This window comes from Remersonia thermophila, chromosome 2 (genome assembly GCF_042764415.1).
Source record: "Remersonia thermophila strain ATCC 22073 chromosome 2, whole genome shotgun sequence".
Lineage (NCBI taxonomy): Eukaryota > Fungi > Ascomycota > Sordariomycetes > Sordariales > Chaetomiaceae > Remersonia > Remersonia thermophila.
The window spans coordinates 90,331-116,244 of NC_092218.1; the positions used below are offsets into that span (position 1 = coordinate 90,331).

At 58.6% G+C, this 25,914-nt stretch overlaps 8 protein-coding genes across 8 annotated transcripts; 5 read left to right on the forward strand and 3 right to left on the reverse strand.

Moving 5' to 3' along the window:
* Positions 1-1,084: 1,084 nt before the first annotated feature.
* VTJ83DRAFT_1481 (uncharacterized protein) lies at positions 1,085-2,666 on the forward strand (the record flags this gene model as incomplete). The annotated part of the gene is made up of 3 exons (XM_071007645.1): positions 1,085-1,499; positions 1,586-2,570; positions 2,636-2,666. The coding sequence occupies 3 exons, from the start codon at positions 1,085-1,087 to the stop codon at positions 2,664-2,666; spliced, it is 1,431 nt and encodes a 476-aa protein (XP_070868021.1).
* A 2,602-nt stretch (positions 2,667-5,268) lies between these two features.
* Positions 5,269-7,185, forward strand: VTJ83DRAFT_1482 (uncharacterized protein; the record flags this gene model as incomplete). The annotated part of the gene is made up of 5 exons (XM_071007646.1): positions 5,269-5,358; positions 5,421-6,453; positions 6,586-6,776; positions 6,854-6,992; positions 7,055-7,185. 5 exons carry the CDS (start codon positions 5,269-5,271, stop codon positions 7,183-7,185), a joined length of 1,584 nt encoding a protein of 527 aa, XP_070868022.1.
* A 412-nt stretch (positions 7,186-7,597) lies between these two features.
* Positions 7,598-9,115, reverse strand: VTJ83DRAFT_1483 (uncharacterized protein; the record flags this gene model as incomplete). The annotated part of the gene is made up of 1 exon (XM_071007647.1): positions 7,598-9,115. The coding sequence occupies one exon, from the start codon at positions 9,113-9,115 to the stop codon at positions 7,598-7,600; it is 1,518 nt and encodes a 505-aa protein (XP_070868023.1).
* A 743-nt stretch (positions 9,116-9,858) lies between these two features.
* Positions 9,859-13,128, reverse strand: VTJ83DRAFT_1484 (uncharacterized protein; the record flags this gene model as incomplete). Its single annotated transcript, XM_071007648.1, has 2 exons — positions 9,859-9,923; positions 10,002-13,128. The coding sequence occupies 2 exons, from the start codon at positions 13,126-13,128 to the stop codon at positions 9,859-9,861; spliced, it is 3,192 nt and encodes a 1,063-aa protein (XP_070868024.1).
* Positions 13,129-14,204: 1,076 nt separating this feature from the next.
* VTJ83DRAFT_1485 (uncharacterized protein) lies at positions 14,205-14,615 on the forward strand (the record flags this gene model as incomplete). Its single annotated transcript, XM_071007649.1, has 3 exons — positions 14,205-14,217; positions 14,398-14,499; positions 14,578-14,615. The coding sequence occupies 3 exons, from the start codon at positions 14,205-14,207 to the stop codon at positions 14,613-14,615; spliced, it is 153 nt and encodes a 50-aa protein (XP_070868025.1).
* A 635-nt stretch (positions 14,616-15,250) lies between these two features.
* VTJ83DRAFT_1486 (uncharacterized protein) lies at positions 15,251-16,551 on the reverse strand (the record flags this gene model as incomplete). The annotated part of the gene is made up of 4 exons (XM_071007650.1): positions 15,251-15,379; positions 15,573-16,216; positions 16,286-16,421; positions 16,480-16,551. The coding sequence occupies 4 exons, from the start codon at positions 16,549-16,551 to the stop codon at positions 15,251-15,253; spliced, it is 981 nt and encodes a 326-aa protein (XP_070868026.1).
* Positions 16,552-17,036: 485 nt separating this feature from the next.
* VTJ83DRAFT_1487 (uncharacterized protein) lies at positions 17,037-17,852 on the forward strand (the record flags this gene model as incomplete). Its single annotated transcript, XM_071007651.1, has 4 exons — positions 17,037-17,056; positions 17,168-17,395; positions 17,496-17,628; positions 17,703-17,852. The coding sequence occupies 4 exons, from the start codon at positions 17,037-17,039 to the stop codon at positions 17,850-17,852; spliced, it is 531 nt and encodes a 176-aa protein (XP_070868027.1).
* A 5,618-nt stretch (positions 17,853-23,470) lies between these two features.
* On the forward strand, positions 23,471-24,646 carry VTJ83DRAFT_1488 (uncharacterized protein; the record flags this gene model as incomplete). The annotated part of the gene is made up of 3 exons (XM_071007652.1): positions 23,471-24,135; positions 24,193-24,512; positions 24,573-24,646. 3 exons carry the CDS (start codon positions 23,471-23,473, stop codon positions 24,644-24,646), a joined length of 1,059 nt encoding a protein of 352 aa, XP_070868028.1.
* Positions 24,647-25,914: the final 1,268 nt, after the last annotated feature.

Below are 25,914 nucleotides of genomic sequence, written 5' to 3' on the forward strand. Positions count from 1 at the left end.
GTTCTCCTGCGCCTTCCGGGCACGAGTCGGGGGCTTCGACGTCACGAGCCCCAGCTCCAGCCGAGGAAAGCCGCCCCCGCAACCATTTGTCCGGGGAACTGCAGCAACCGTGCGGGTCCCGGAGGGGTGCCCGAGGCAATTGGCCAATGAGATGCGAGCTGCGGTGTCCTTCCTCGGCTACCAAAGCGCGTTTCCCAAGCTCAAGGTCCAAGTAATCCATCCATCCTCTCCTCCTTCAGCAGGCTCACAGGAGAAACGGAGGGGAACTGGGTGCCGAGAGAAATACAGACTGGACGCTGAGGTGCTGATCAAATGGCCCGGTCATGCCGGACGGTTGATTTCTGGGGATGCGAGATACAATACACTTGTCCGCCATCTGCCATGGGCAACTCCGCCATGCAGCCGGGGCCCAAACGAGCATCTCGTTGCCGCGTGAGCCTCGGACGTCCAATGGGAGCGTCGGTAGGCGTCGATCAGGGCATGGCAGATCTGCTCTTTAGCATGGCCTTTACCATGCTGAGGTCGGCAGGAACCGTCAAAACGCATGAGGCACCAGTGAGAAAACAAAACATGGAACCCGGGATTCCGCTTTTGACGGATGCTTTGGCTTGCAACTTTGCAGCTTACACAGCCGGCGCATGTCCTGTTTCAGAGACACCAGGCCAGCTCGTTCGTTCCACGTCCCCTCCACTCCCACTGACGTGGGATGCCAAGACCAAGCTTGGGTCCCAAGAGGGCAGGAGCTCTAAGCCCTGCCCGCCCCCTCTCGTCACCTGATTGGATGGCTTCTTCAGCGGTCACCTGGCTCCGAGACACCTCCGGGTCCGAAATCTTATCTTATCGTCCATCGTGATGCCCTCCCCACCTACTACTAGGTACCTTTGGTAGGTATACTACGGGTGCTCTCCTCATCCTCCCTTCAACGGCATACGCCCCAGTATCGCCCTCGAGTCATCCTCTTGCAGGCTTCCCGGTGACTTCAACGTCCTTAGTGAGCTGTCTTGTTCCTCCCTGGCGCACCCTGTATTCAGTCTCGACGTCCCTCTCGGCAGCCCCTCCCCTCGACGCTCCCGCCCCGGCAACCATGGAGATCACGGTCGACAAGCTGCCGGCTCTCCTCGCCGACGACGCGTCGGTCAAGCTGGCCGGCCTCGACGCCGACGGCATTCTCCGAGGAAAGCTGGTCTCCAAGAAGAAGTTCCTCTCCATCGCCGCCGAGGGTTTCGGCTTCTGCTCCGTCATCTTCGGCTGGGACATGCACGACATGACCTACGTGCGCGAGCTCAAGGTCAGCAACAAGGAAAACGGATATCGAGACCTCATCGCCGTTCCCGACCTCCGGAGCTTTCGCCGCATTCCTTGGGAGAACAACGTCCCGTTCTTCCTGGTCAGCTTCTTCGACCCGGACACCAAGGAGCCCGTGTCCGCCTGCCCTCGGGGCCTCCTGCGCACGCAGATCGACAAGATCGCTGCTCATGGCTACCGCGCCATGGCCGGAGGTGAGGAATACCCCTTGCCGCCCTGTTCTGCGCTGCCGCCCGCTCTAGGCGGGTTTGACCTAGCTGACGGGTCTTGTCCGCCGCAGCCGAGTATGAGTTCTACCAGTTCAAGACGCCCAACACCGAGGGCTTCCCATCCCCCGCCGCCTACCTCAGCCTGAACCCACCGCAGTCTCTCCCTGCCCTCACTGAGGGCATGTTTGGCTACAGCCTCACGAGGCCTGTCCTCAACAAGGAATACTACTACGAAGTCTTCAACTCATGCCAGGCCTTTCGCTGCGACCTTGAGGGCTGGCACACCGAGAGCGGGCCTGGCGTGTACGAGGCAGCGCTCGAGTACGGCGAGCTAAGCGAGATGGCCGACCGCGCGAGCCTGTTCAAGTACACCGTCAAATCCGTCGCCGCCAAGCACGGCATTACCCCGTGCTTCATGGCCAAACCCCGCCAGGGCCTCCCCGGCAACTCGGGCCACATGCATTTGTCGTTGGTCGGGCCCGACGGCAGCAACCTTCTCTTCCGCGAGACCACCGACCCAAACCCTCCGTACCCGGACGTGGCCCACCTCTCCGACCTCGGCCGCCATTTTCTGGCAGGCATCCTCGAGGGTCTCCCCGACGTCATGCCCATGTTCGCTCCAACCATCAACAGCTACAAGCGCCTCGTCGAAAACTTTTGGGCCCCCGTGACCGTGTCGTGGGGGCTGGAGCACCGCGGCGCCTCGATCCGCATCATCTCGCCGCCCACATGCAAGCCCCAGGCCACGAGGTTCGAGATACGCGTGCCCGGGGCCGATGCGAACCCGCACTACGCGCTCGCCGCGATCCTGGCCACGGGATGGCGTGGTGTGGAGCAGAAGCTGCAATTCCCCTGCCCGCCACTTGGGAAGGGCGATGATGTCGGCGGGACGGCCGATCAGGGCGTCCGTCTGGCACGTACGCTGTCCGAGGCGACGGAAAAGTTCATGCGCGCGGGGAGCATCGCGAGGCAGGTGTTTGGGGATGAGTTTGTGGAGCATTATGGGGGGACCAGGGAGCATGAGATAAGGCTGTGGGACGAGGCTGTGACAGATTGGTGAGTTGCTCCATAGCGTGGTTGGCTTTTTATGGATTGAGCGGGGTACTGACTTGTTGTGACAGGGAGGTGAAGCGGTATATCGAGACGGTCTGAGATCGACGGTGCGGGATTGCATATCCCATCCCTCCCTCCCTCCCTCCCTCCCTCCCTCCTACCCCCGTCTCTCCTCTTTATGCTTCTTTTCTGGCCAACCTGCATGCACTCCCTACCTACGTAACTCAGGCGCTGTCATGCTTGAGTTGATGACATGTCACGAACGCACACACAAGATACCCCTTTACTGTGTTACGAGGAATGACAACTCTTACCAACATCATACATCTCTGTTGCCCGATTCGGGTTCTTCGTCGTCATGTCTCTCTCATTTCTCTGTAGTTATCGAGGAATGCGACCTCAGCGTCCGCGTCGCATTGCCACAACGTTGGAAGCCCCAGATAATATATAACGGCGGTGTCATAAGCATGGACTTTTGCTTTCTGGGTCTTTGGTATCAGGAGACCCATGGTTCGCTGGGTGAGCTGAGCTAGTGAGCTCGGGCAAATGTTCGACGCGCCAACGTGCTCCGTCTGGGGTAGTCGATTCGCTACTGGGCCGATCATGGTAGCTAACCTCTCTGCACCCCTCTCTAGCGCAACCCTTTGTTCAAGAGGCACGAGACCCACGACATGATTATGCTCGTCGGCCATTGGCAAGGACAGGGTTGGCCCGTATCCCCTGTCATTATTGTGAGATCGCCGCACAAGAGTAGATTAGACATCACGAGATAAATTGTTGGGCGGCAAACACGGATAGATGCGGGCGAACAAGACGCAGCCGTCCTGGAGGATATATACATAGTAGATCCCATAGCACGACGCCATAACCTCCCCGCTGGCACGCTTAGCACACTACCAATTCGCATTCACAACGCTTCTCCTCTCTAACCTCGTCGTACCAACGTCGATACCCGTGACCAACTAACGTGAACAACACCAGACTGACGGCGGCACATGCATGACCCCGTCCGAATGCTACGCCAACATGGGTTCTCTGGTCGAGAAACGGTGCCCAGGGAGGCGCCAGCAACGTGTGCTGCATCCGACACCCTTGCGGCACCTCCAGGGGCACTACGATTAGGCGTAACGCTGTCAGAGGACCTGGGCGTTGGGAATCGTGAGAATCGCTTCGAGTTGGGAGGGAAGGGATGGATAAAAAAAAAAAAGGGGGGGGGGGGGGGGGGGAACCCCCAAGATGACATGGGAAGCGATGGGGTTAGAAACGGCGTGGTTCTCATGGCCAAGGACACACATAGGGACCGAAGGGACCTGGTTAGTCTCCACCACGGAATGCCATGCTCGTCTTCCACGCTCCATCTGACCATCGTCCTCTCTGCCCACCAGGTCCCGTCTTGTGGTAGAAGCAAAGACGGACCGGTGATATTGGTTCAGAGGTGACTTTGGCGATGCTCTCAGAAATGCACCCTGTCTATCCGTCTTGGCTCGGCAGGGCAAACCAAGTGAGCTCACCACGCTAGAGCAAACGGATATCAGCCAATGGTGATTGGTTGTTTCAGGTTTGAAAGTTTCACGTGTAAATGCTCCCAGGCAAAGGTGCTTCGGGCTTGGCTCGACATGTAGGGAGACCGCAAGCTTTTGGCTCCCGATTTTGGCTCCCGATTCTCATTTCTATTCTTCTTGTTTTCTAATTCTACTTTTGCCTTCTCTTATCTCTCTCTCTCTCTCTTTTTTTTCCTTTTTTCTTTCTTCTCTTTTCTTTCTTGTTCTAAGGATGCATCTCTTACATTGTGAGCCAACTGCATGGCTGAACGTGATGGGGCATGCATAGCATGCGTTGCACGCGTGCTGCAGCGAGTCGATAAATTGATCCCGGGCAGGGGGTTTTCGGGAACTTGCCGCGGCTGCCGGGGAGCTTGAGACATGATAGCCTGCCACGTCAGATAAGCTTGCCGCCGTTGCCGAACGCAGCGGGATGGGATCCGAGAGGACTTCAGGGGTATTCTCGGGCAGATGGAGCCGCCGGGAGGCCGGGCAAGCCGGGTCGACGAATGTGAACGAGGGAAAGCAGCGTTGGCGGTTTCGCTCGCTCTGCCGGCTGTTCTACCCGGTACGACGCATTGAAGAGCGCCAGCGGTGCATGTGAGATGGTGCCCCTCGCAGTCCTTCCGTGCTCAGCCAGAGGATCTGCGCGGACACGTCTCCGCGCCCCGATGCTGGTCCTATGAAGCAAATCGCGAGGCGAAGACATCAATCCGGGCGCAAGCGCGTGAATGGATGGGTACTTAACCCGGATGGGGCCCGCCAAGTTCTGACTGGCACGATGCCGATCTCCTTTGCAGTGCTCCGTACAAGACTCCCTGGGGCTCGTCAGAGGTCGAAACATACTATAATACACATCGAGCGTCTTGGTGTCGCCACGGGCCGCTGAGGAAAAGGGAGCCAGATCGGTTTCACGGTTGCCCGCGTTGTCTCCTCGACTCTGCAGTTTTCTGCGCCACCTACTCCCTGCCCTGTCACACACCTCGACGCCTTTCCCTGGGGGATTTGGCAGATTCTAGAGGTGGCTTCGATCACGCGGGTAGATCTTTGTGTGTGTGTTACTCTTTATTTTGGGCTCCGAGGATTCTGCTGTGGTATATTTGGCGCTTCTGCTTGCGTCTCTTCATGCCCGTTGAGCCGTCTTCGTCTGCTAGTCGGCAATGGGTGTCCTGTCGCTGAGATCTCAACGCTCTCCCTATGGCGACACGATGACACGAGGACATACCGGCGAGCCAGCCACCATCCCTCTGGTTAGTCTGCTCAGCACTACACCGTCACTCTTCAAACAGTTGATGCTCACCCAGCTCGTCAGCCAGCCCCTAGCTTGGGCCCCTTCACCCAGCGCCGCTTCAGCACAACCACTCTCCCAATCACTTCTCCCTCCGCCACTGCGCCCCCTACCAGCCCAAGCTCTGCTACCAGACCCGCTGTCTCAACCACCACCTCAAGCATCCCGCACCCGAAAGGCCGTTGGAACCCGCCCATCACAAGCACCACCCCAGTCCATGAGGTCCTGGCCTTCACCCAACACAACCTCTGCGCCATTCACGCCGCCTACGCCGATTTATTCGAGTGCAGCGAGGGTCCTAGCCAGCCTCCTGGTTCTGACAAGAACCCGGCGTCTGATCCTACCCCTGGGAACTTCCCTGAGCAGCTCCACCTCATACAAGATGACTCCCTTGAGGGGCCTGAGATCACGCACGGGTCCTCCTCGCCAACAGCCCGCGTCAAGATCAAACCAGCGGACGTCAATCCCTCAAAGGTTAGGAACGCCGCCCTGGAGCTCATCACCTGCAACGACGATGACGACGACCCCGACTTCTTTTCATATTCCGCGGCTTCTTCAACTCCCGAAGCAGAGCTAGAATCGCCCAAAGACGAAGAAAAAGAAGCCATCCACGCCGCTCTGGCAGCAACCTCATCAACAAAGAGAGCCTCAACCTCAGCCTCAACCTCGACCATCTCCCAGCCCCTCCAGCACCTGCACGCCCTCGCTTCCGAATCCCTGCTCCTCTCCCGCCTCCTCGACCTCCTCTCTGATTTTCCGCACATGCACACTTCCCCCGTCATCGCGGCCCAAGCGCGCCACACCATGCTCGCCGTTGTTGCTCTGGGGGCGACGCTGCGTGCCATGGTCTCGAGCTCCCAGCCGCAGCAACAACAACAACAGCAGCAGCAGCAGCGCGGTGCCGGCCGCGGTGGCGACGTCATGGTCGCCACCGCCGCCGCCGACGCCCGGGAGCAGGTTGCGGCGGTGATGAGGGCTGCGATGAAGGGGGTGGAGGAGGCGACGATGGGGGGAGGCGCGAGCTTTGTGCTCCCGACGCCGGCGCCGGCGCCGGCGCGTGCGTCACGGGCCCACGCACGACGGCAGGGACGGAGTCGTCCGGCACCGGGCGTGGGGCGCGGGAATGGCAGCGCCGCCGCGGGTGAAAGCGGGAATGGACACGGAAGCGACAGCGAGGGAGCGGCTCCAGGAAGAAGAAGGACAAGTGCCGAGGACGAGGAAAGGAGGAAACGGAAGAGGATGGTGCGCCGCGGTGGCGTGCTGGCCAGGATCCTCTGGCTACGCGGAACGGAGACGGCGGCGAGCATCCTGGAGGGCATGTGGGCGAGGATGAGGGAGCGGAGGGAGGCATTGGAGGGGGCCATCCGGGGGTGTAAGGTGGTGAGTCCTTTTTGGGTTTCTTCGCTGCTGGTTCCATTTCCCTCCGAACGACGACTTGCTAACATCCGCCACCCCAGAGCGTCCGCGGCAACGTCCATGATGGCTGGTCCCTCTCCCGTCACCAGGTGACCGAAGTGAATGAACGATTCAAGGCTCTGACCGGGCGCGAGCTTTTGATGGTTGAGCTGCTGCGGAGGAGGATTGAGAATGGAAAGGGTTAGGACAAGTTTTTCAAGTGTTTTTTCCGTTTGGCTTTTCTCTGACACCGTCATCTTTAGGTGATGTATGCCGACTCAACGACCATGAGTCTGCCATTCTTGGCTTGCCGCAGACGACGAGCGCCAGGGTCGAGCAATGGCGGGTCTGTGTGAGCCACGACCCAGAGGCTGCGTGCATTAGCCATGCTTAGGAAATTAATGGTCAGGTGTATTGGAGGCAAGCAAGAGTTGACTTGACCTCAATCTGGGCATGACGTAGAATTCGGAGAGGTTGTCTGAACTTTAAGAACGCCGCAGGTGGTTGGTCTCTGGATTATTTACCACGATTGCATCAAGGGCCCGGTACGGAAGCATGAGCATGGCATCTGGGCTTGGGAGGCCGTTTGCAACCTTTTACCTCGGCTTGGAACCGCAAAGAACCTTTGACCCGAAATCCATTGCATCTTCCTGCCAATGCACCAACTCGGCATCGTCATGCTTTGTGCGTAACGCTCTCTGCTTTGCCACATCACCTCTCACATCGTCCGGGTATCCATCCATGTTTTTGTCCTCCATCGCCACGCCGCACCACACCCCCGTCAGGGTTGCCTACGTCAGGCACCGTCAAGCCTCAAACACAAGCACCACGGCATCATCTCCCGCAGTCACCACCCTCTCCCCCGTCTCCCCCTGCACAAAGCCCAACACTCCACCACCCTCGCCGCCTCCCCTGTGGCCCTTCCACTCCTTCACCAACCCCGACGGCGCTTGTCCTTCTTGCCCCGCCTGCACAGGACCGGCGCTAGCCGTCCCCCTCAGATCCCACCTCCTGACAACCCCGTCCAGGCCACAGCTCGTCAGCAACCATCCCGCCGCCTGCGCCGCCGGGCCGGACGCGGAGCGGACAAACTCGAGCTTGACAACCGCCTCTCCCTCGTGCACGCCGCGCAGGTGCCTGCGTAGGGTGAACGAGCGGGCTGTGTCGAAGACGGCGATGCTACCGTCCACGGAACCCGCCGCCAGCAAGGGCGCGGTCGGTGAGAAGGCGAGCGTTTCGATGCTGTCGGTCTGGACCTGGACGGCGGCCAGGATGCCACCGGCCTGCGATGACGTGGCCGCAGACTTTTGTTGCTGGCGCGACCTGGCGGGCTGGCCTTGCTGTGGTTGCGAGAGGCGCGGGAGGCTGACGATGCGGATCGCGCCTCCGGCACCGCCCGCGGCAACGAGCGCTCCCGTGGGGGAGATGGCCACCGAATAAAGGCCGCCCTCGACCTCGAAGCGCTGGTCGGCCGCGGTCAAAGACACCACGGTCTGCCCGTTGTCCGTGACGAGGTTCTTGGCCCCGGCAACGCCCCAGACGTCAAACACATGCAGCGAGGAATCCTCGCTTACCGTGGCGAGCAGCAGCCCGTCGGGGGACCAGGCGCCCGCGGTGCACGGCCCCGTGTGCAGGAAGTATGTCTGGACGATCTGGATCGGGTTGCTCGGGTCGGAGGCGTCAAGGGTCAAGACCCAAACGGAGCCGTCCGACGCGCCAAAGGCGACGGCGTTGGGGTAGTCGGCCGACGGGCAGGGGGCGACCCAGTTGACTTCCTCCGCCTCCTGCGACTCGCCGAGGAAGCGGAACTGCGGCGGCGACGAAGGGGAAGCGGACACGGCGTAGACGCGCAGCCGCCCGTCCATGCCGCCCGACACCAGAAACTCGCCGCGCGGGAGGGTAAAGGCCAGGGCGTTGATGCTGTCGGTGTGGCCGTCAATGGCGAACAGCGGCTGGAGGGCGGGGTTCTGCGCGGCGCTGGGATCCGAGTTGTAGCTGGGCGGGAGAACGGGGCGCTCAGCGGCGGCGGAGATGTCGATCACGTAGCCCTTGCCGGGCGCATCGTCGGAGTCGCCCTCGGAGCCGCCTGTTGCGACAAGGTTCGGGTAGAGGGGGTGCTGGGCGATGCAAAAGACCGAGTCTTTGTGGCCGTCGAAGTAGGCAATGCTGTCGTTCTGGAAGACGAGCTCGTCGTTGTCGTCGTCATCGTCCATGACAAGGTCGCCATCGGCATCCTGGGCCTCGACTACCTCGGCGACGTCGTCTTCGTGCAGGACCTCGTTGACATCTTCGGGGTCGCGATGGGGATCTGATGAGGATGACATGGTGGATCGAGAGTCTCGTGGGACCGGGATGAAATGGTCAGGTAAGGTAGGTGGTTTAGGTGTCAAGTCCAAATTGGGGGACCTGATGAACAACACCAAGGCAGTGTAAGTGGCCTAAGAACTACTCAAAGCACGTCAACAAAAACAATTTCATGGTGGGGGCGGGGTCACCGAAGCTCCGCTGATTTTTAATCTTATCCTGTCTTGTTTGATAAGCAACCCGAACCCGAACCCTGGCTTCCTTTTTTCTCCTCTTTTGGTTGGTCCCACTTGCTTTCCCCGAGGCTATGATGCCTGGTGATCACCTCCTCTCCCAGGATAACATGATGAACTTTTACACCTGGCGCTCAACGAGATGCCCAAGAAGCAAAAAAAAAAAAAAAAAAAAAAAAAAAAAAAAAAGAAACAATCAACACAAAGAGAATGAACAAATAAAACAGATTCATTTCTCGGTTCAATGCACCAAATATGGATGGGAACGAACCCGTTCATCAACCATCTACCCGACCTGAATGTTGAACTCCGTTCTGCCAGCGCCACCCCCTTTCCGCCTATGTGGTGTGCGTCCAACTCTATTTCCGTGTGTCCGTGTTGAATGACATGACTCCTGTCCTCTTGACGCCTCGGCTCCTTCCACACCACATTCCGTAAACAGATAAACAGTAAACACGTTGAGAAACGTCGAAACAAAAAACCAAAAACGACAGGCCTAAATCCTACGCGTATGATATTGGCGCATCCTCTTACGCATCACCCGTGGTGTCCTCGACCGGGGGGCAGGTGCAGAACAGGTTCAGGTCGCCGTAGGCTGTTGTGCCGTCGTCAGCACTCATTCATCAAACCGCCAACAAATGACCCAAAGGGAGGGAATAGAGGGGATACTCACTGTCATCAACCCGCGCCACGCTCGGCCAGAACTTCTTCTCCTTCAACCACGGCAACGGATACGCCGCCTTCTCACGCGAGTAAGGGCGGTCCCACTTGGCCCCCGCCTCGCCATCGCCAGCAATAATATCCTCCATGGGGTGCGGCGCCAGCTTGAGCACGTTGCGGTCGCGCGGGACCCGGCCCTCCTCGATCTCGCGGATCTCGGCGCGAATGCTGACAAGAGCGTCAACAAACCGGTCCAGCTCCTCCTTGGACTCGGACTCGGTCGGCTCGATCATGAGCGTATTCGCCACCGGCCAGCTCATGGTGGGCGCGTGGAAGCCGTAGTCCTGCAGGCGCTTGGCAATGTCAATGGCCTCGATGCCCGCCGTGTCGTGGAACGGGCGCACGTCGAGGATGAACTCGTGGGCGCAGCGGCCGTGCTCGTTGGTGTATACGATCGGGTAGTGCGGCTTGAGCTTGCTGAGCAGGTAGTTGGCGTTGAGCAGCGTGACGGTCGTGGCCTTCTTGAGACCCTCGCCGCCCATCAAGGCGTTGTAAGCCCAGCTGATAGGCAGGATGCTAGCGCTGCCGTACGGGGCGCTGCTGACGGGGTGGTTCGGGTCGTTGACGTTGGCCACGTCCTGGGTGGGCAGGTGCTCGATCAGGTGCTTCTTGACGCAGATGGGGCCGACGCCCGGGCCGCCGCCGCCGTGCGGGATGCAGAAGGTCTTGTGCAGGTTCAAGTGGCACACGTCGGCGCCGATCTCGCCAGGAGAGCAGAGGCCAATCTGGGCGTTCATGTTGGCGCCGTCCATGTAGACCTGGCCGCCGTAGGAGTGCACAATCTCGCACACCTTCTTGATCTGCGGCTCGAACACGCCAAAGGTGCTCGGGTACGTGATCATCATGGCGGCGATCTTGTCCGAGTGCTGCTGGCACTTGGCCTCCAGGTCGGCCAGGTCCAGGTTACCCGTCTTGGTGTCGCACTTGACGGGGAGCACGCGCATGCCGGCCATGGCGGCCGACGCCGGGTTGGTTCCGTGCGCCGACACCGGGATGAGGCACAGATCGCGGTGCGACTCACCGCGGCTTGCGTGGTACTTGCTGATGGTGCGCAGGCCGGCGAACTCACCCTGCGCGCCCGAGTTGGGCTGCAGCGACACGCCGTCCATGGCCGTGATCTCCTTCAGCTGGTCCTCGAGAGCACTGATAATGTTCCGGTACCCTTGCGTGTCCTCGGCCGGCGCCGCCGGGTGCAGGTTGGCAAAGCCAGGCAGAGTGATGAGGGCCATCTCGGCGCTGGCGTTGAGCTTCATGGTGCAGGACCCGAGCGGGATCATCGAGTGCACGAGCGACAGGTCCTTGGACTGCAGGTGGTGGATGTAACGAAGCATCTCCGTCTCGGAGTGGTGCGTGTTGAAGACGGGGTGCGTCAGGTAGGGCGACGTCCGCCGGAGGGCCTCAGGAACGTGCTCGAGGCTGCCCTGTTGCGACTCCGTCAGGAAGCGTTCGAGCAGCGGGGCATAGTCGACCAGCGCATCGCCCAAGCCACTCTCAGCCGTCCGCGCGAACACCTTGATCAGCGCGAGCAGGTCACGCTCCTCGACCGTCTCGTCGACGCTGATGGCGACGCGGTCAGGGCCGTCGTAGCGGATGTTGATGCCTTCATCTCTGGCAAGATCGCGAATCTCCGAAGCCTTGCCAGGGCACGAGATGACGACCGTGTCGAAGGGCACCGGCTCGGAGCCGGCATCCAGGCCGAAGTGGTTGGCAGCCGCCTGGACGACGCGGGCGCCGAGGCTGCAGCGCTCGGCAATCTTCTTCAGGCCCGCAGGGCCGTGGTAGATGGCATAGAAAGCGCTGATGTTGGCGAGCAAAGCCTGGGCAGTGCAGACATTGCTGGTGGCCTTCTCTCGCCGGATGTGCTGCTCGCGCGTCTGGAGGGCCAGCCGGAGCGCACGGCCGCCGCGGCGGTCCTTGGTCACGCCGATCAGACGGCCAGGCATTTTTCTCTTGTGCTTCTCCGTCACGGCGAAGAAGGCGGCGTGCGGGCCGCCAAACCCGAGGGGCACACCGAACCGTTGGGCGGTGCCAAAGGCGATGTCAGCCCCCCACTCGCCGGGGGGCGTCAGGACGGTGAGCGCCAGCAGGTCGGTGGCGGCGCTGAGGAGCGCGCCCTGCTTGTGGACAGCATCGGCGAGATCACGGAAGTTATGAACCTTGCCGTACGTGTTGGGGTACTGGACAAGAGCGCCGACCAGGTCGTCACCGATGCTCTGCAGCTCGGACAGATCAGACCCGGAAAGGTCCATGACGCGGACGTTGATGCCGAACCCCTCAGCACGGCTGCGCAGGACATTGAGGGTCTGGGGGTGGACGTTCTTGTCGACGACGTACGTCTTGCCGGGGCGCTTGGCGCGAGACGCGGGCAGCACGTTCATAGACACGGTCATGGCCTCAGCGGCGGCGGTGCCCTCGTCAAGGAGGCTAGCGTTGGCAATGGGGAGACCCGTCAGGTCGGAGACGAGGGTCTGGAAGTTGAGGAGGGACTCGAGGCGGCCCTGGCTGATCTCGGGCTGGTAGGGGGTGTAGCTGGTGTACCAGGCGGGGTTTTCAAGCACATTGCGCTTGATCACCTCAGGGATGATGGTGCCGTAGTAGCCAGCACCGATGAAGTTCTTGCGGCTCGACTCGTTACTCTCGGCGGCGGCGCGGCCGATGGCAAGCACCTCCCACTCCTGGTGGCCCTCACGGGTGGCGCGGCTCGCGGTCGAATCGAAAGCATCGCGGGGACGTGGGAACAACTCGCGGGACGAGAGGATGTCAGCGGGTATGACCTGGCGGACGAACTCGTCCACGGACTTGACAGGAGGGTCAAGGGCCTTCAGCATCTGCTGGACGCTCTCCTCGTCGGGGCCGATGTGACGGCCGGAGAAATGCTCGGCAGCCGGGAATAGCTGCGGCAGCCTCACAAAGGGACGGGCCGTGGTCGTGTCGGTGGCCGAGCTTGTCCACCGCACGGCCGCAGGGCTGACGCATCGTGCGGTGCGCCTCCAGGACTGGCTGAGCGACGGCACGACGCGAGATGCCCGCAACGAGGTCCCAAGAGTGTGGCCGAGGCGGCCAATCTGCCGCGACGCCATGGCGGTCCGGTGGGGGAAGCAAACAAGGAGCAGACTTTCCGCTAAACGCTGGCGATGTCTGATCCGGGGCGATGAGTGTAGGTAGGCAGATAGGTAGGTAGGTAGATACAGCAGACGGGGGAAGAAATGTGGTCTTTGTCGTGGCTGGTATGTAGTATCGAACTTTGAGCCTCGAAATCTGTAACAAGGCCCGAGATTTTCGTTTCCTTTCACCGCGGCACCCCGCCACTCCCCCACAACCGGGGCCGGGGCCGGGGATGATGGCCAAAGACGACAGCTAATGAAACGGACGATAAAAAAAAAACCAGGTCGGAAATGTGATAATGCCAAGCCAGGAACAGCCGAAGGGGCAATTGACGTCAAGTCTAGAACCTAGAGCTGGACATCCACAGCTGGTACATACAAGCTTCCACAAAGACGCAATCGACCCCGGATCGGCGTTGATGACAACCTAACGAGTACGGGGTGGAATCCGGGGAAGAAAAAAGAGAAACACGAACGGCGACTCGGCAACCTGGAAAGCCGGTGAAACCGCCCGCCCGGCGCCTTCCCTGCCCTTTGCCATGAGACCTTGACAGCACGTCAGCCAGGAGGAGAGAGCACACCGCTATCGGTGACTCTTTGCCGTGTCACGTGCCCATTCGACCGCCTTGGGCGCTTCGGCCCCTGCCGTGGCTGAGATGTTTGCTGGCAGCCGATATCAAGACGGACAGCGACCCGGCCGCCCGCTGATATCGGGTATTCTCGGCACCCTGGCGGCGATGCAGCAGCACGCCCAAGAAGACGATGCTCCTATAGTCCGCTGCATCGGCCCCACCTCCACGACCCAGATTTGCCCTTGGCTGTTCCGGGCACGGCGTCACTCCACCCCTGTGTGTCCGGCGGGGGCCCGGGGGGCGAGGCGAAGCGTAGGTTGGTGGCTTGGCTGACCGTTAACCTTATCGACAAGAAAAGTTCGACGACTCTGCCAGCATCAAGCCGACTGCACGCCCATTCACCGACGACAACCAACACCACCACGGCCCCGTCCAACACCAATCCCAAACACCACCACCACAGCCACCACCACCACAACAATGTTCGGCGGATGTACGTCTCACCGCTCTCGACTGCCAGCTGGCATCGTCCCATCCCCACCCCTCCCCCCCCTCTTTTCAGTCTAACCCAACTCCGCTCAACCCATACGCAGACTTGGAGGATTGCCCTATCTTCGTCGCACTGGTGAAAGTCTGCGTGGTGATCCCGAGCTAACCCACAACCCCGCTGTAGTCGCTCCCCCTCAGATCTCCCAGGAGGAGCTTCGCGCCGCCGAGGCCGAGGCTAGCTTCACCATCCAGCGCGCTCTCGCCACCGCCGCCGTGCTGTATCTTTGTACGTTCTGTACCCCTGCGCACTCAGGTACCCATAACGCCGCCGTCTTGTTGCTGACAACGCACCGCTTCCTTGCAGCCCCCTTCGTCATCGACGCCGTTTACAAGATGTTTTAAACGAGTGATTCAAAAGTGGCCGCCCATTCCACTTTCATAACCGGCCGAGTTATTAATCACCATCCGTTCCCGACCTCGCTCCATCCGAAGGGAGCAACGAGTTTGAAAATAACAGCAACGGCGACGAGGAGGACGAAGCTGGTCCTGCTGTTGGGACGTGCGTATCTGCGAATAAGAGGACAAAACAGAGGGTGGTTGATACGCCACAGGTGAGGACACGAGGCACACTTAGGATCACCACTCTACCTTGACATGGCGTGGTGGAGGGACTCGGGCCCGGGTTCCTAGTCCATGCCGGTGTCGATGTACAATAGAGCATCCATTCAGCATTAGGCGGATGGACCATATATTAGAGGACTCCAACCGGTGGCATGGGACTGGGTGTCATGTTCCTGCAGCAAGAGAATGCCACAAGAAATCAGCATGCCGCCCGATATGCCTCTGTTGGTTGTTGAATCTCTTGACGGATCTCTCCTCACAACAGTCTGAGCCGACGTATCAAACAAAGCTCCCACACACCCAAGCATGCCAAGGAAAAATCACCACAGTGCACATGACCATCTACTTCCACCTTTACCCGGGTATCGCCTAATGACAATGACAGGTTTCTAGTTCTCTGGCTCTGCCTCTCGCAATCAACTTGCAGGAGCAGTCATCGGCGCCGGCGCCGGGTTGTGCTGCTTCTCCCACTCCTCGAAATCCTTCTTGGCCTCCTCCACCTGCTTCTTGAGGTGCTGCAGCTGCTTCTCGTAGTCCTCCAGGATCTGTTTCAAAATCAAGGTCAGCAATCTATTCATATCGTCACACGACTTACCCCCCCCCCCCCCCCCCCCCTTTGGAGAAAAGAAACAAGATAAAAAAAAACAAGAAGGAAAAACACGGACATCAAAAAAAAAAAAAAAACCCAAATAAGAAAGGAAAGGAGGAGGGAAAAAAGCAAATCGAGCCATGACGTACCTTCTTCGCCTTGGCCTCAACCTCCTCATCCAACCCATCCACCTCGGCAAACCCCGGCTTGATAATCTCATCCTTCAAACTATCGGCATACCCGCGCAAAATGATCAACCTGCTCCACAGCTCCTCCATCCGCGCACTCAGCGCCGGGTCCTGAATGCTCTTGTCAATCTTGGCCAGCTTCTGCTTCAGCTCATCCTCGTCCCCGCTCAGCGCGTAGCCCCGGTTCCGCAGCACCTGCACACGCGACGCGAGCGCCAAGCAGCGCTTGCTCAGCTCCGCGTGCCGCCGGCGCGCGTTGAACGCCCGCACCGTGTGCTCCAGGTCGTGCCGCGACAGGATCGCGTCCAGGCTCGCGTTGATGGCGTGCAGCTTGTTGTTGAACTCGACCATGACGCGGCGCTGGAGCGCCACGCGCGCGATGATGGCGGGGAAGCCCGCGCAGAGGACGGGAATAAAGTTGGGGGCCGGCTTGTGCTGGAGGGCTTCCTCCCAGTCCTTGGGATCGTCCAAGGGACCGGGGCCGTACAGAGGAACGGTGTGCTCGTCGACTTTGTTGTAGAGGTACGTCTTGAAGGCGCAGTTGGGGTTTTGCGGGTCCCATTTTTCCATGATGAGTTTGATCTGGTCCGGGATGGACTTCTGGTCTGTGGTTGGGACGAGGTCAGCAGCGAGCGCGCGTCAAAATCGGCGTTCGTTGGAGGGAGGAGACGCACAGCCTGTGGCGCTACCAGGCTGCCATAGTGAGCCGCCCAGCTGGGGGATCGGATTGGGCTGTTGTTGGCTTTGTTGTAGTTGTAGTTGTGGTTGCTGTTGCTGCTGTTGTTGCTGCTGTTGCGGCTGCGGCTGCTGCTGAGGTGGTAACGCGAGTCAGCGCTGATCTGGCCTAGTAGAAGACGCCTGTGCCTACCGTTGAGACTCCAAACAGAGATGTCGAGCTCGGGCCGAGCAGGCCCGGCTGCCGGTTCACCGAATTGAACATTGGAGGGATATCGGATCTCGTTTTGTTGTCGTTGTTCGTCGATGCGCGTCCGGCGGTGGACAGGAGGGAATAGAATCCTGGACGTATTGGCCAGGCTCGTTGGGGGAAAAAGACAAATCACACAGTCGCGCAAGCCACCTGCGCGAAATAGATCCTCGAAAGCAAATAGGCGGTCGTAGGGTTGGATGCCGATGTCGTTGGTGATGGTTCGCTGCGCTCTGTTTATTTCGGTAGCTTTTTTGACCAGAGCTCCCGTCGCCGCAGTTTCCCGGCTTGGGAATCAAGAGCCAGACCCACATTTTGGATGTGGCCAAAGCGTCTTGCCAGCACGGCCAATAAGAAGAGACCCAATGGGGTCGCGCCCCACAAGTTGCACCTCTCACAGGTCGATCGGGGACGACAGCATCAAGATCCCGCCAGCCTGAGTTCCCAAACCACGCACCAACGCTCTCGAATCGCAGGACGGACCTGCCCACAACGTCACCATGGCAGCGCGGAAGCCGGTGTATGTGATCTCCCAAGACCCTTAACCTGCGACCGATTGCCGTCGACGCCAATTGGGCCCGCGGGGTGGGTGCACGAGAGGGGAGCGTTTCTTTGCTGACCGAATTCGCAGCTTCAACCAGCAGGTCCTCTACGACACCACTCCGCTGCCAGACTCGATCCCCAAGGTCAAGGAGATTGGCGCCAGCTCGGCCCCGCTGCTCTCGGCCTCCTTCTTCATCGGCGCCCGGTGCAGGGATTACAATGACGACTACATGCAATGCAAGACCGAAAACCCCGGCCGGGGCGAGTTTGAGTGCCTGAAGGAGGGCCGCCGTGTTACCCGCTGCGCCCGGAGCGTGTACGTTGTTGAGTCTCGGTCATGGACGACGCGGAGGGGTTGGATCTGCGTCGGTGTGGCCGGATGGCGAGCATCCCCGGGCTGACATCCCGTTCCGCAGGCTGGAGGACATCAACAAGTCCTGCCTCGAGCAGTTCCGCGCCCACTGGCAGTGCCTCGACAATAACAACCACCAACTGTGGCAATGCCGGCCCGCCGAGTGGAAGTTGAACAAGTGTGTCTACGAGAACCTGGTTCGTTGGCCGTCTACCCCTCGCCTCGGCTCTGAGCGTGATCGTCCTGACACCCATGTCTTCTCCCCCCGCAGAACCTCGAGAAGGTCATCCCCGACCAGCCCAAGAACTCCACTCCCGTGCATCTGCGGCAGAGGCAAGTGTTTGCGCATAAGTGGATTCAGCGGTGGGAGAAGCCCTTCATTCCAGGGCAGTCTGAGACGACGAAGGCCGAGTCATCTTAGGGGCGAAGGGCCAGAAGATGTATATACAAAGGCGAGAGTTCGATGGGCTCAGTTGACGAGACTTTGTCGGCAACCTTTCCTTGTGCATGGCCAGAAACCATTTCTCCGACAAGGTTCGAAATCGTTCACCAACGATCGACATGTGGCGTCTTTCCCATGCTCTTGTGATCAGGCCGGAAACAGGACCAAAAAGCATCGAGCGAGCACCACCTTTCCCAGCATCTTCCGGTCTTCTGGTATTCCAAGGCTGCATCTCATCTGTCAGCCCCGTCCATTCTGCTCTAGCAGCGGAAGCGCCTTCTACCTTGAACATGGGCTCGGACAGTTGGTCGGAACTGGTCGGACCCTTCTGTCTATCCGGCTGTCCAGTTGTCTCAACGTGGGCCCCGATGCTACGTCCCGTGACTCTCCGCCTCCGTGTCATCGCTCGGCATGGATCAGATCGTCTTAACCAGAATCCGTAGTTAGGCATCAGTCTTAACATCACAGAACCTATTCTGTTCTCCTTTCTAGGAGGCCCCCTCTAGGGAGTTGCGGCACGGTGTTGGATGCAGTGCGATTCTGAGGGCTTTGCGTCACCGTCTCACTGCTGCCCCACCTCTCTTGCTTCTTGAGCCCTTCCCCGTCATCCTCAGATCTCGTGCAGGACCGTCCGGTGGTCAGCTATCACACCACGAACATACAGTGATCACGGTAACGGTTCACAAAGCCCGGATATCAGACGGGGGTGGAATGCTCAATATCAACAACTCCCGTTCGGTCTGTACGCAACCCTTTGTTACCTGACACCATCCAGGACGTTCTTCCTAGGGAAGCATGTCTAGTATTTTGCTTATTTCCAAGCTTCACTCCCCAAGTTTGCGGACAAATCAATGAGCGATCATGCGTCTCCCCTCGTCGGCAAGCAACAAAGCTCGGCAAGGTAGGCTCATATCTCAATTTCCGAGCTCAATCGTCAGCAGTTCTTTTGGCTTTTGCCCTGTAAAGTATAATAATGCATCAAGGACGAAATTTAGGTGGGTATTGCAACGACACCATGCACCTCAGACACAGGCGCTCGATCAGTCGTCATAGAGAACACATTCTTTCCCCAACCGCACTCTGCGCGGGAACGGGTGGCTCGCAAGCTCATTGTTGGCTCAAGCCAGACATGTTTCTGGGGTGTGTCGGCGCTGTCATTTGGCCATGGACGTTTCATGCATGAAACAGACGCCAAGACACGGAATGACAGAAAGTTGGTCCAGCTGCTTCGGTAAACATGCTCACCAAGAATACTTCCTGCGGAGGGGTTTGAGAATAGAACCTCGAAAAAAGAAGGCGGGGGGTGGGGGGGCCAAAACACGGTCTGTCCTCCAACATCTCGACCTGAACCACAACTTTGCAACGCGCTGTTCTTAGGAATGATGAGCTAGGAGCTGTGTCCCGACGCAAACGCGCTCCGCGACTGGTTGAGCCGGTCAACATTGACACTGGAACCTTTAACGAGGAAACCAAACCAGCTTTCCAGTTTCCGATGCCAAACAAAGACATCTACGTATCTAGGTCAGGAGAGACACCTTGGAACGGCCAAGTCGGTCAAAAATGGACACTCGAGCTTTTAATAGAGAAAATACGCCATGCTTTTTTTGGTGCCAAATAAAGACACCTACACAGGTCAGCAGAGACAACTTGGAAGGGCCAAAGTCGGTCAACAAAAAACACCGGAAATCTTTAAGGAAGCCAAGGGTATGCTTTTTCGGTACTAAAAAAAAAAAAAAAAAAAAAAAATAAAGAGACCTAGGCATACGCAAGGTTGGGAGAGACAGCCTGTAATGGAGGAGCCGCTCAACAATAAACGCCGTGAACCTTTAACAAGAAAACAAAACTATGCTTTTTCGGTGCCAAATGAAAACACCTAAACACGTCAAGAGATAACTTGGAACGGCCAGGTCTATCCTGGAGTTTGGCCACGCGTTTTGGCGGCCCACGGACCTGACTCGGCGAACATTGGCATGAGGACAAACGAAGCCGGAATGGAAAAGTCGAGAGCGACCCGCGACGTGCATTATGCTTGCGCCAAAACGTGTGACAATACCCGGGGCCGAACTCCCGAAATTAGGTGGAGGACGGATTCCAAAGTTCGTGTCATCAGCCGGCGAGGAAGCCCAGGTAGGGTAGGTGAGGGTCCGGAGGGTTGTCCGGCACTGCAGTGCTACGGCGATCCAGCCAGTTCGGAGGGCCAAGGACGGGAACCAGGAACAACCCTTCATCCGAGACCTATTCAGGCAAACTTGTGCGAACTCAGGTGAACAGGGAACGGGAGTGTTGACAAGACGGATCTCGGATCCCCGACCTTCCCCAGGCCGACCATGACGCGAGCATGCGATAGAACAGGACGCATCGGCGAAGAAAATGGGACGTGTCCGTTGTGGCATCGTCAAAACAGGGTTTGAGGCCCATGATGATGGCCTCAGCATAGCCCCAAAGTGCTGATCCCCCGCCCACGCCCCCACCCGCTGGTCCGCCGACGCCCCTCAGACAAAAGTTCAGACGAGACCTTTTGCGTTTGTGCAGCATACGACATCAGACGAACTATTGGATTTGCGTCACATCCGCAAGGCCCAGTTTTGTCGAGGCATGTGGGGGGGGGAGGCGGGGTTCTTGGGGTTATGTGGCGTTTGTCTTCTCTGGTTGAGGTTCTGTGGATGGGGTCTAGGAATACCGCGACGAAGAATGTTTCCCTGAGGCTCGTGTAACCTTGGTCATGCAGAAGGGGATCGAGGGCGTCTCGGATGGGCACGGTCAGGTGGACCGCAACCCAACCCATTGACGTAAGGCACTTCAGCAGGTAAGATGGCGATGAAAAGGCCCTCTCAGCACGGTGTTTGTGAGGTGGATGGTCCAGGGATTGGAGTTACAACATTGGTAAGATTTTGGGTTGTCCGGTTCGAGTCCCCCGTAGTCGCTTATCGTCCATGTCCAACGTCCGATGCTGATGGATCACTTCTATGTAGTGACTACTACTGCGTGTGCACTATTGAACTTGACATTGGGATCTAAAGTCATATCCGATGCACCCGACCCGCTGTTCCCCGGGCCCGCCCACGTGGAGAGCTTGGCATGATCGGCATTACTTGCGCCAAGGGTCGAGGCAGTTAAGGTTGGTGTGGAACCTGCACGCCGTTTCGGGCCTTGCGATCGGGGACAGATCACCCACAGATCGGTTGTCGGGGTCGAGGCCGTGATCGGCAGATGACGGAATTCTGCGATCGCAGTTTGTGGTGCGCGGAATGGTTTCGTTTCTTGATTTCCCATTGACTGAATGGCGCACGTGTTGGGTGCTTCGCATGGAGTACCTGGTCGTCGGTGGGTGCCTCAGCCCATGCGGTCGTTCATCCACACACCACCCGAAGTGCGTGGCAACTACATCTCGTTCGTCTCTACCACGATGTCGAAATGGGTGGAACTTGTGCCGCGATCCGCCACAACACGAGTTCAAAACCGGGAAGCTGCTGGCAAGTTCGACCCCAGTCGTCCATGGGCGGACCAGAGGTGATGGCAATCGTCATCCAGGGAACCTGAGCTTTCCGTCGTCACCGAATTCCTCTCAGCGCCACGCAGAGAAGCAGCTCCGCCGGTCGCCGAACAGCGACAACCAGAATTTGCGCATGGATCTTGATGACATCAACACAGCCCTCAAACGCGAGCGATCTCTTTTCGAGAGAATGTGCTATGCTCTGCAGTGTTGCTTTCATTTCCGAGCAGTTTTGGCTACAGAACCCCGAGGTATGGAGGGCTGCTTGGGAGCTTGCACTCGAGCCGGTCGCCAGGATGACCGCTTGTTACCAATCTATAGTACTGTGTACACGTCAGTTTGTGGCGTTACACTAAGGGACTAGGTAGGTCCCGTGGGTTCAGCGTCGGCAGTGTGGGTCCGCTGCAGACGTAGGGGCAAGCCTCGATGCCAAGCGTTCACTGTGTTTCAGGGAGCCGCCTGCCCGATTTCCCCTCCCCCCCCCCCCCCCCCCCAAATCGCATGAACCATTCGAGGATCTCAAAACAAGGATGCATTTCAAATGCAGATCAGGAAGACATGGTGATGGAAAAGAAACCCGCCAACGTGTCTGCCAAGTCCTGATCGGATGGGCTGGTCGATTCGCCCAGTTGCAGCCGCCGAGGCCCTTCCTGACAGCGGTGTCGAGTATCGCAGTAATACCTAAGGTAGTGCTCGTTCGCAATGGGAATCTGGAAATGACAGGAAACGGGATACACAGTAACTGAAAATTGCCAAATCCGGATTGGGACCCGCATCTGCAAGGCACAGCGATCTCATTGGCGGCGGTTCTAGTTCAGGGGCCGCTTTGCGGGGGGCGGAGGCGAGACGCGGCGCGACTCGACGTCGCAGAACCATGAAATACCCATTGTTCACTGCCAAGAAACAGATCCAGGACCCCGAAAAAACGGCCTATCCAGAAACAAAGCGATGCCCCGGGGCGGACCTGCTGCAGCGCGAGGCCCGGAAAGCCAATGGCCCTAACCTCTGGCAGCTCCCCAAGAGGCCGCGAGGGCCCCGGCCTAGGCGGTCGATGCTGTGATACCTCACAACTGGACAGAACGAGCGTGTGGGCTGCTCCCCTATCCGCAGGCCGCAGCACTAGAACCTGTCGAGGTCTTCCCAGGCGTGGCGACATCCCATCGCCCGCCGCATGGCGCGATGCCGCCTGCTGCGAAGCCCGACGGGGGTGATGGCAGTCGTAACGGCGATGTGGTCCGCCTCTCAGCCGCCATGGTGGCGATGTGATGTCAGTTTCTAATGTTCTGGACGGGTGGGAGAATTCCCCTCTCCCCATCAACAGGGAAAAAAAGATCCGGCTGCGCCGTCCGCGTTTGTCGTCGGCCCACGAAGGGCGGATGTGGCAATGCGGAACGCCCCCCGCAAATCAAGATTGAAGGGGTGGGTTTTTTGCTTTGGTTTGTGCCTGGAAGGGGCCAGGAGCCAGCCTGGCTGGGAGATCTGGGGCCACCCCGGTCGACCCGCTGGCGCACCTCCGTCTGCAACTTTATATTCTGGCCGTTTTCCTCTCGCCAATCCTCCTCACCTACACCACATCCGCCGGGTGCATCCTCAACACCTTTCCTTTCCACATTCTTTTGTTTACCCTTGAAGTTTTTCAACTTCGTTCCCTTCCCTTTGGCACCAACCTTGTGTGAGGATTCTGAGTCCTGTCAAGTTACGGCATTTCTCGATCTCGACCGAGCCTCGTCTCTCAGCAATCGCATTTTCGTTCTTTTTGGTACCGGACCTTCTTACACTGCGCATTTCGCTCCTTTCCCCATATCACGACCCCCACGACGACCTCGATCTTCGTCTTTCGACGGCAGTGCTGTCATCGAACGTTTTGAACAATCCGAAGCATTCTCACTGCCTCCTTGACGGATTCTTCACCACCAACAGCTGCGCTGCTTTTTTACAGCTGGCACTGGACCTATAACCTTGGACGCCTCAAGCTTCTTCACGGCACTTTAGGTACGTCATGGAATTGCATTGCGAATCATGGGACCCATGCGCAACATGAGCCGGTGAACAGTCGCATTTCATATTCAGTGCGCTAACCATCCGGCAGCACCCCATCACCACGATGAAGACCGCAACCCTCCTCGCCGCCTACGGCGCCGCCGTCGTTGCCGCTGCCGGTCCCCTTGGCCGCCCTTATCGCAAGATCTGCTACAAGACTGAAGTCGTCGTTCGCTGGAAGACAGTCACTGTGACCGAGGGTGTTCCTTCTACCACGGTGGAAGCGGTTTCCTCCTCGACGCCCGAGCCGACGTCCGAGTCTACCTCCTTTTCCATTGTGAGCACGGATCCGGAGGAGACCAGCCAGCCGCCTGAGTCGAGCCCCGAGCCCGAGCCGACCTCGTCGACCCCTCAGCCCGAGCCGACCTCGTCGACCCCTCAGCCCGAGCCGACCTCGTCGACCCCTCAGCCCGAGCCGACCTCGTCGACCCCTCAGCCCGAGCCGACCTCGTCGACCCCTCAGCCCGAGCCGACCTCGTCGACTCCTCAGCCCGAGCCTACCTCGTCGACCCCCGAGCCCGAGCCGACCTCGTCGACCCCCGAGCCTGAGCCGACCTCGTCGACGCCTCCGCCTGAGCCGGTCCAGCCTGTCGACGACTACATTCGCACTGCCCTGGAACACCACAACGTTCATCGTGCCAACCACTCGGCTCCGGATCTCACGTGGAGCGACGCCCTTGCGAACTCGGCCGCTGTGCTGGCCAAGCGCTGCGTCTTTGATCATGACGTGTGAGTTTTTTCGCCAGGAGCTGCGCTTGCTTGAGAAAATACTGACGTATCGCTTAGCTCGATCAACGGCGGTGGCTACGGCCAGAACCTCGCCATGTGGGCGTCCTCGAGCTTGGAGAACATGCTGAATGTCGGCGAGCTCGGCTCGGTGGCCCGTGCGATTAGCAACGGCTGGTACAACAACGAGGCTTACCTGTATGCCAACGAGTACGGCAAGCCCACTCCCAACTGGGACCGCTTCGCCGACTTCGGCCACTTCACGCAGCTCATCTGGAAGAACACCCAGGAGGTTGGCTGCTTCACCTACCTCTGCCCCGCCGGCACCATGCTGGACACGATGAGCTCGTGGTACACCGTGTGCAACTATTCCCCGTCTGGTACGTTACATCTTCCCAGTCTTCTCATCGCGATACGGCCCGCTGACCGGTCTGTTTTAGGCAACTTCCTCGGCGATTTCGACAAGAACGTCCTCCCGCCCCTGGGCCACCCTGCCTTCTACGCCGCGGAGTAAGGCTCTTCGCTTCGATCAAGTCAATACTTGGAGCCTTGGATCTTGGGCTGGGAAGAGTGGCAGTTCTTTTTGTTTTGATTCCTTTTGACGGACCATTTGGGGTAACTTTTCGACACGCGGGGAGGCGCTCTATCTACTAGGTCTGGCTTGTTGTTGAGATTCTTGTGTATATACGCGCGGCAGCCTTCTCATGTCGTTCTTTTTTGTCCATCACGAACGACGGGTGGAACTTGTAGAAGCTACACTACTACATGCCAATGATGAACAATTTTGAGAGTCTAGTCCAGTGACACTATACACCTGGTCAGGGGAATCCTGGTGTGCAAGGCGCCGGCCAGCCGGATATGGAACAACAAACTGGCATAAGCTCACTTATCGCTTCTTAGGCTCAGGGCATTCACGGTTTCCTGGCTATATCTGACGCCGGGTTTGCTTGACTTGATGAGGCGGCTTGTTTTCATCCCTTCTCCACGCATTCAAGACAGTTTCTGCTTTGGGTTCACACTTGCTTGTTCTTCGGAGGCTCTTTGGGAGAGAGTATTAAAATTCATTTTATGAGATGCCTGCTTTGGCAGCCGCTGTCACTGTTTTGTGACATGGCTTGACTCCATTGACCTGACAAGTGACTGTGGGGTTGCATTTGATTGGCATGAAACTCATCGGGTTGTGATGGGCGTCAAGACCCAGGAGGTGTGCCCCACACACTCGGCTTCTTCCGGGCAGTGGCTCCACCGATAAGGTACCTGAGGGTGTCACTGGACGGTTCGTCGGCTCCAGAGGTTTTGCTAGAGTAGTACTCATGGAGGGTTACATCGAGTGTTTCTCCATAGGGGGGGTTTCATCTTCTCTGGTGAGATGTGTCGCCAACGACGACTCCTGAACTCCTGATCAGGAGAAAACATGACGTGACGCGTAACACAGCGAGTCTTGACCTGGACGTCGGTCAGGGTCGTGAGGCAGGCAGGCGTGGGATGAAAGCATCCCTGGGGCTGTTTTCCCTGCTAACCGTTTCCATATCTTAAGGTACTTCTCGATCGATGGCGCGGCATCAAGAGTGGAATCGCGGCTGCTGGAGTCGACATCGATTCTCATGTCATGTATCAACAGCGTAATCTGCGCGCCCTTCGTCTATTATGCAGAAAGGAAGCTAGAAGTAAACCTTGCGGGACACGGACAAGATAGAAGGTCTATTCCCTCCGTGCTAGCACCGTATCCAGTTTCCAGTCTTTGGTGGTCATGCTCACCTTCCTCGCGCTCACGGCACTCCA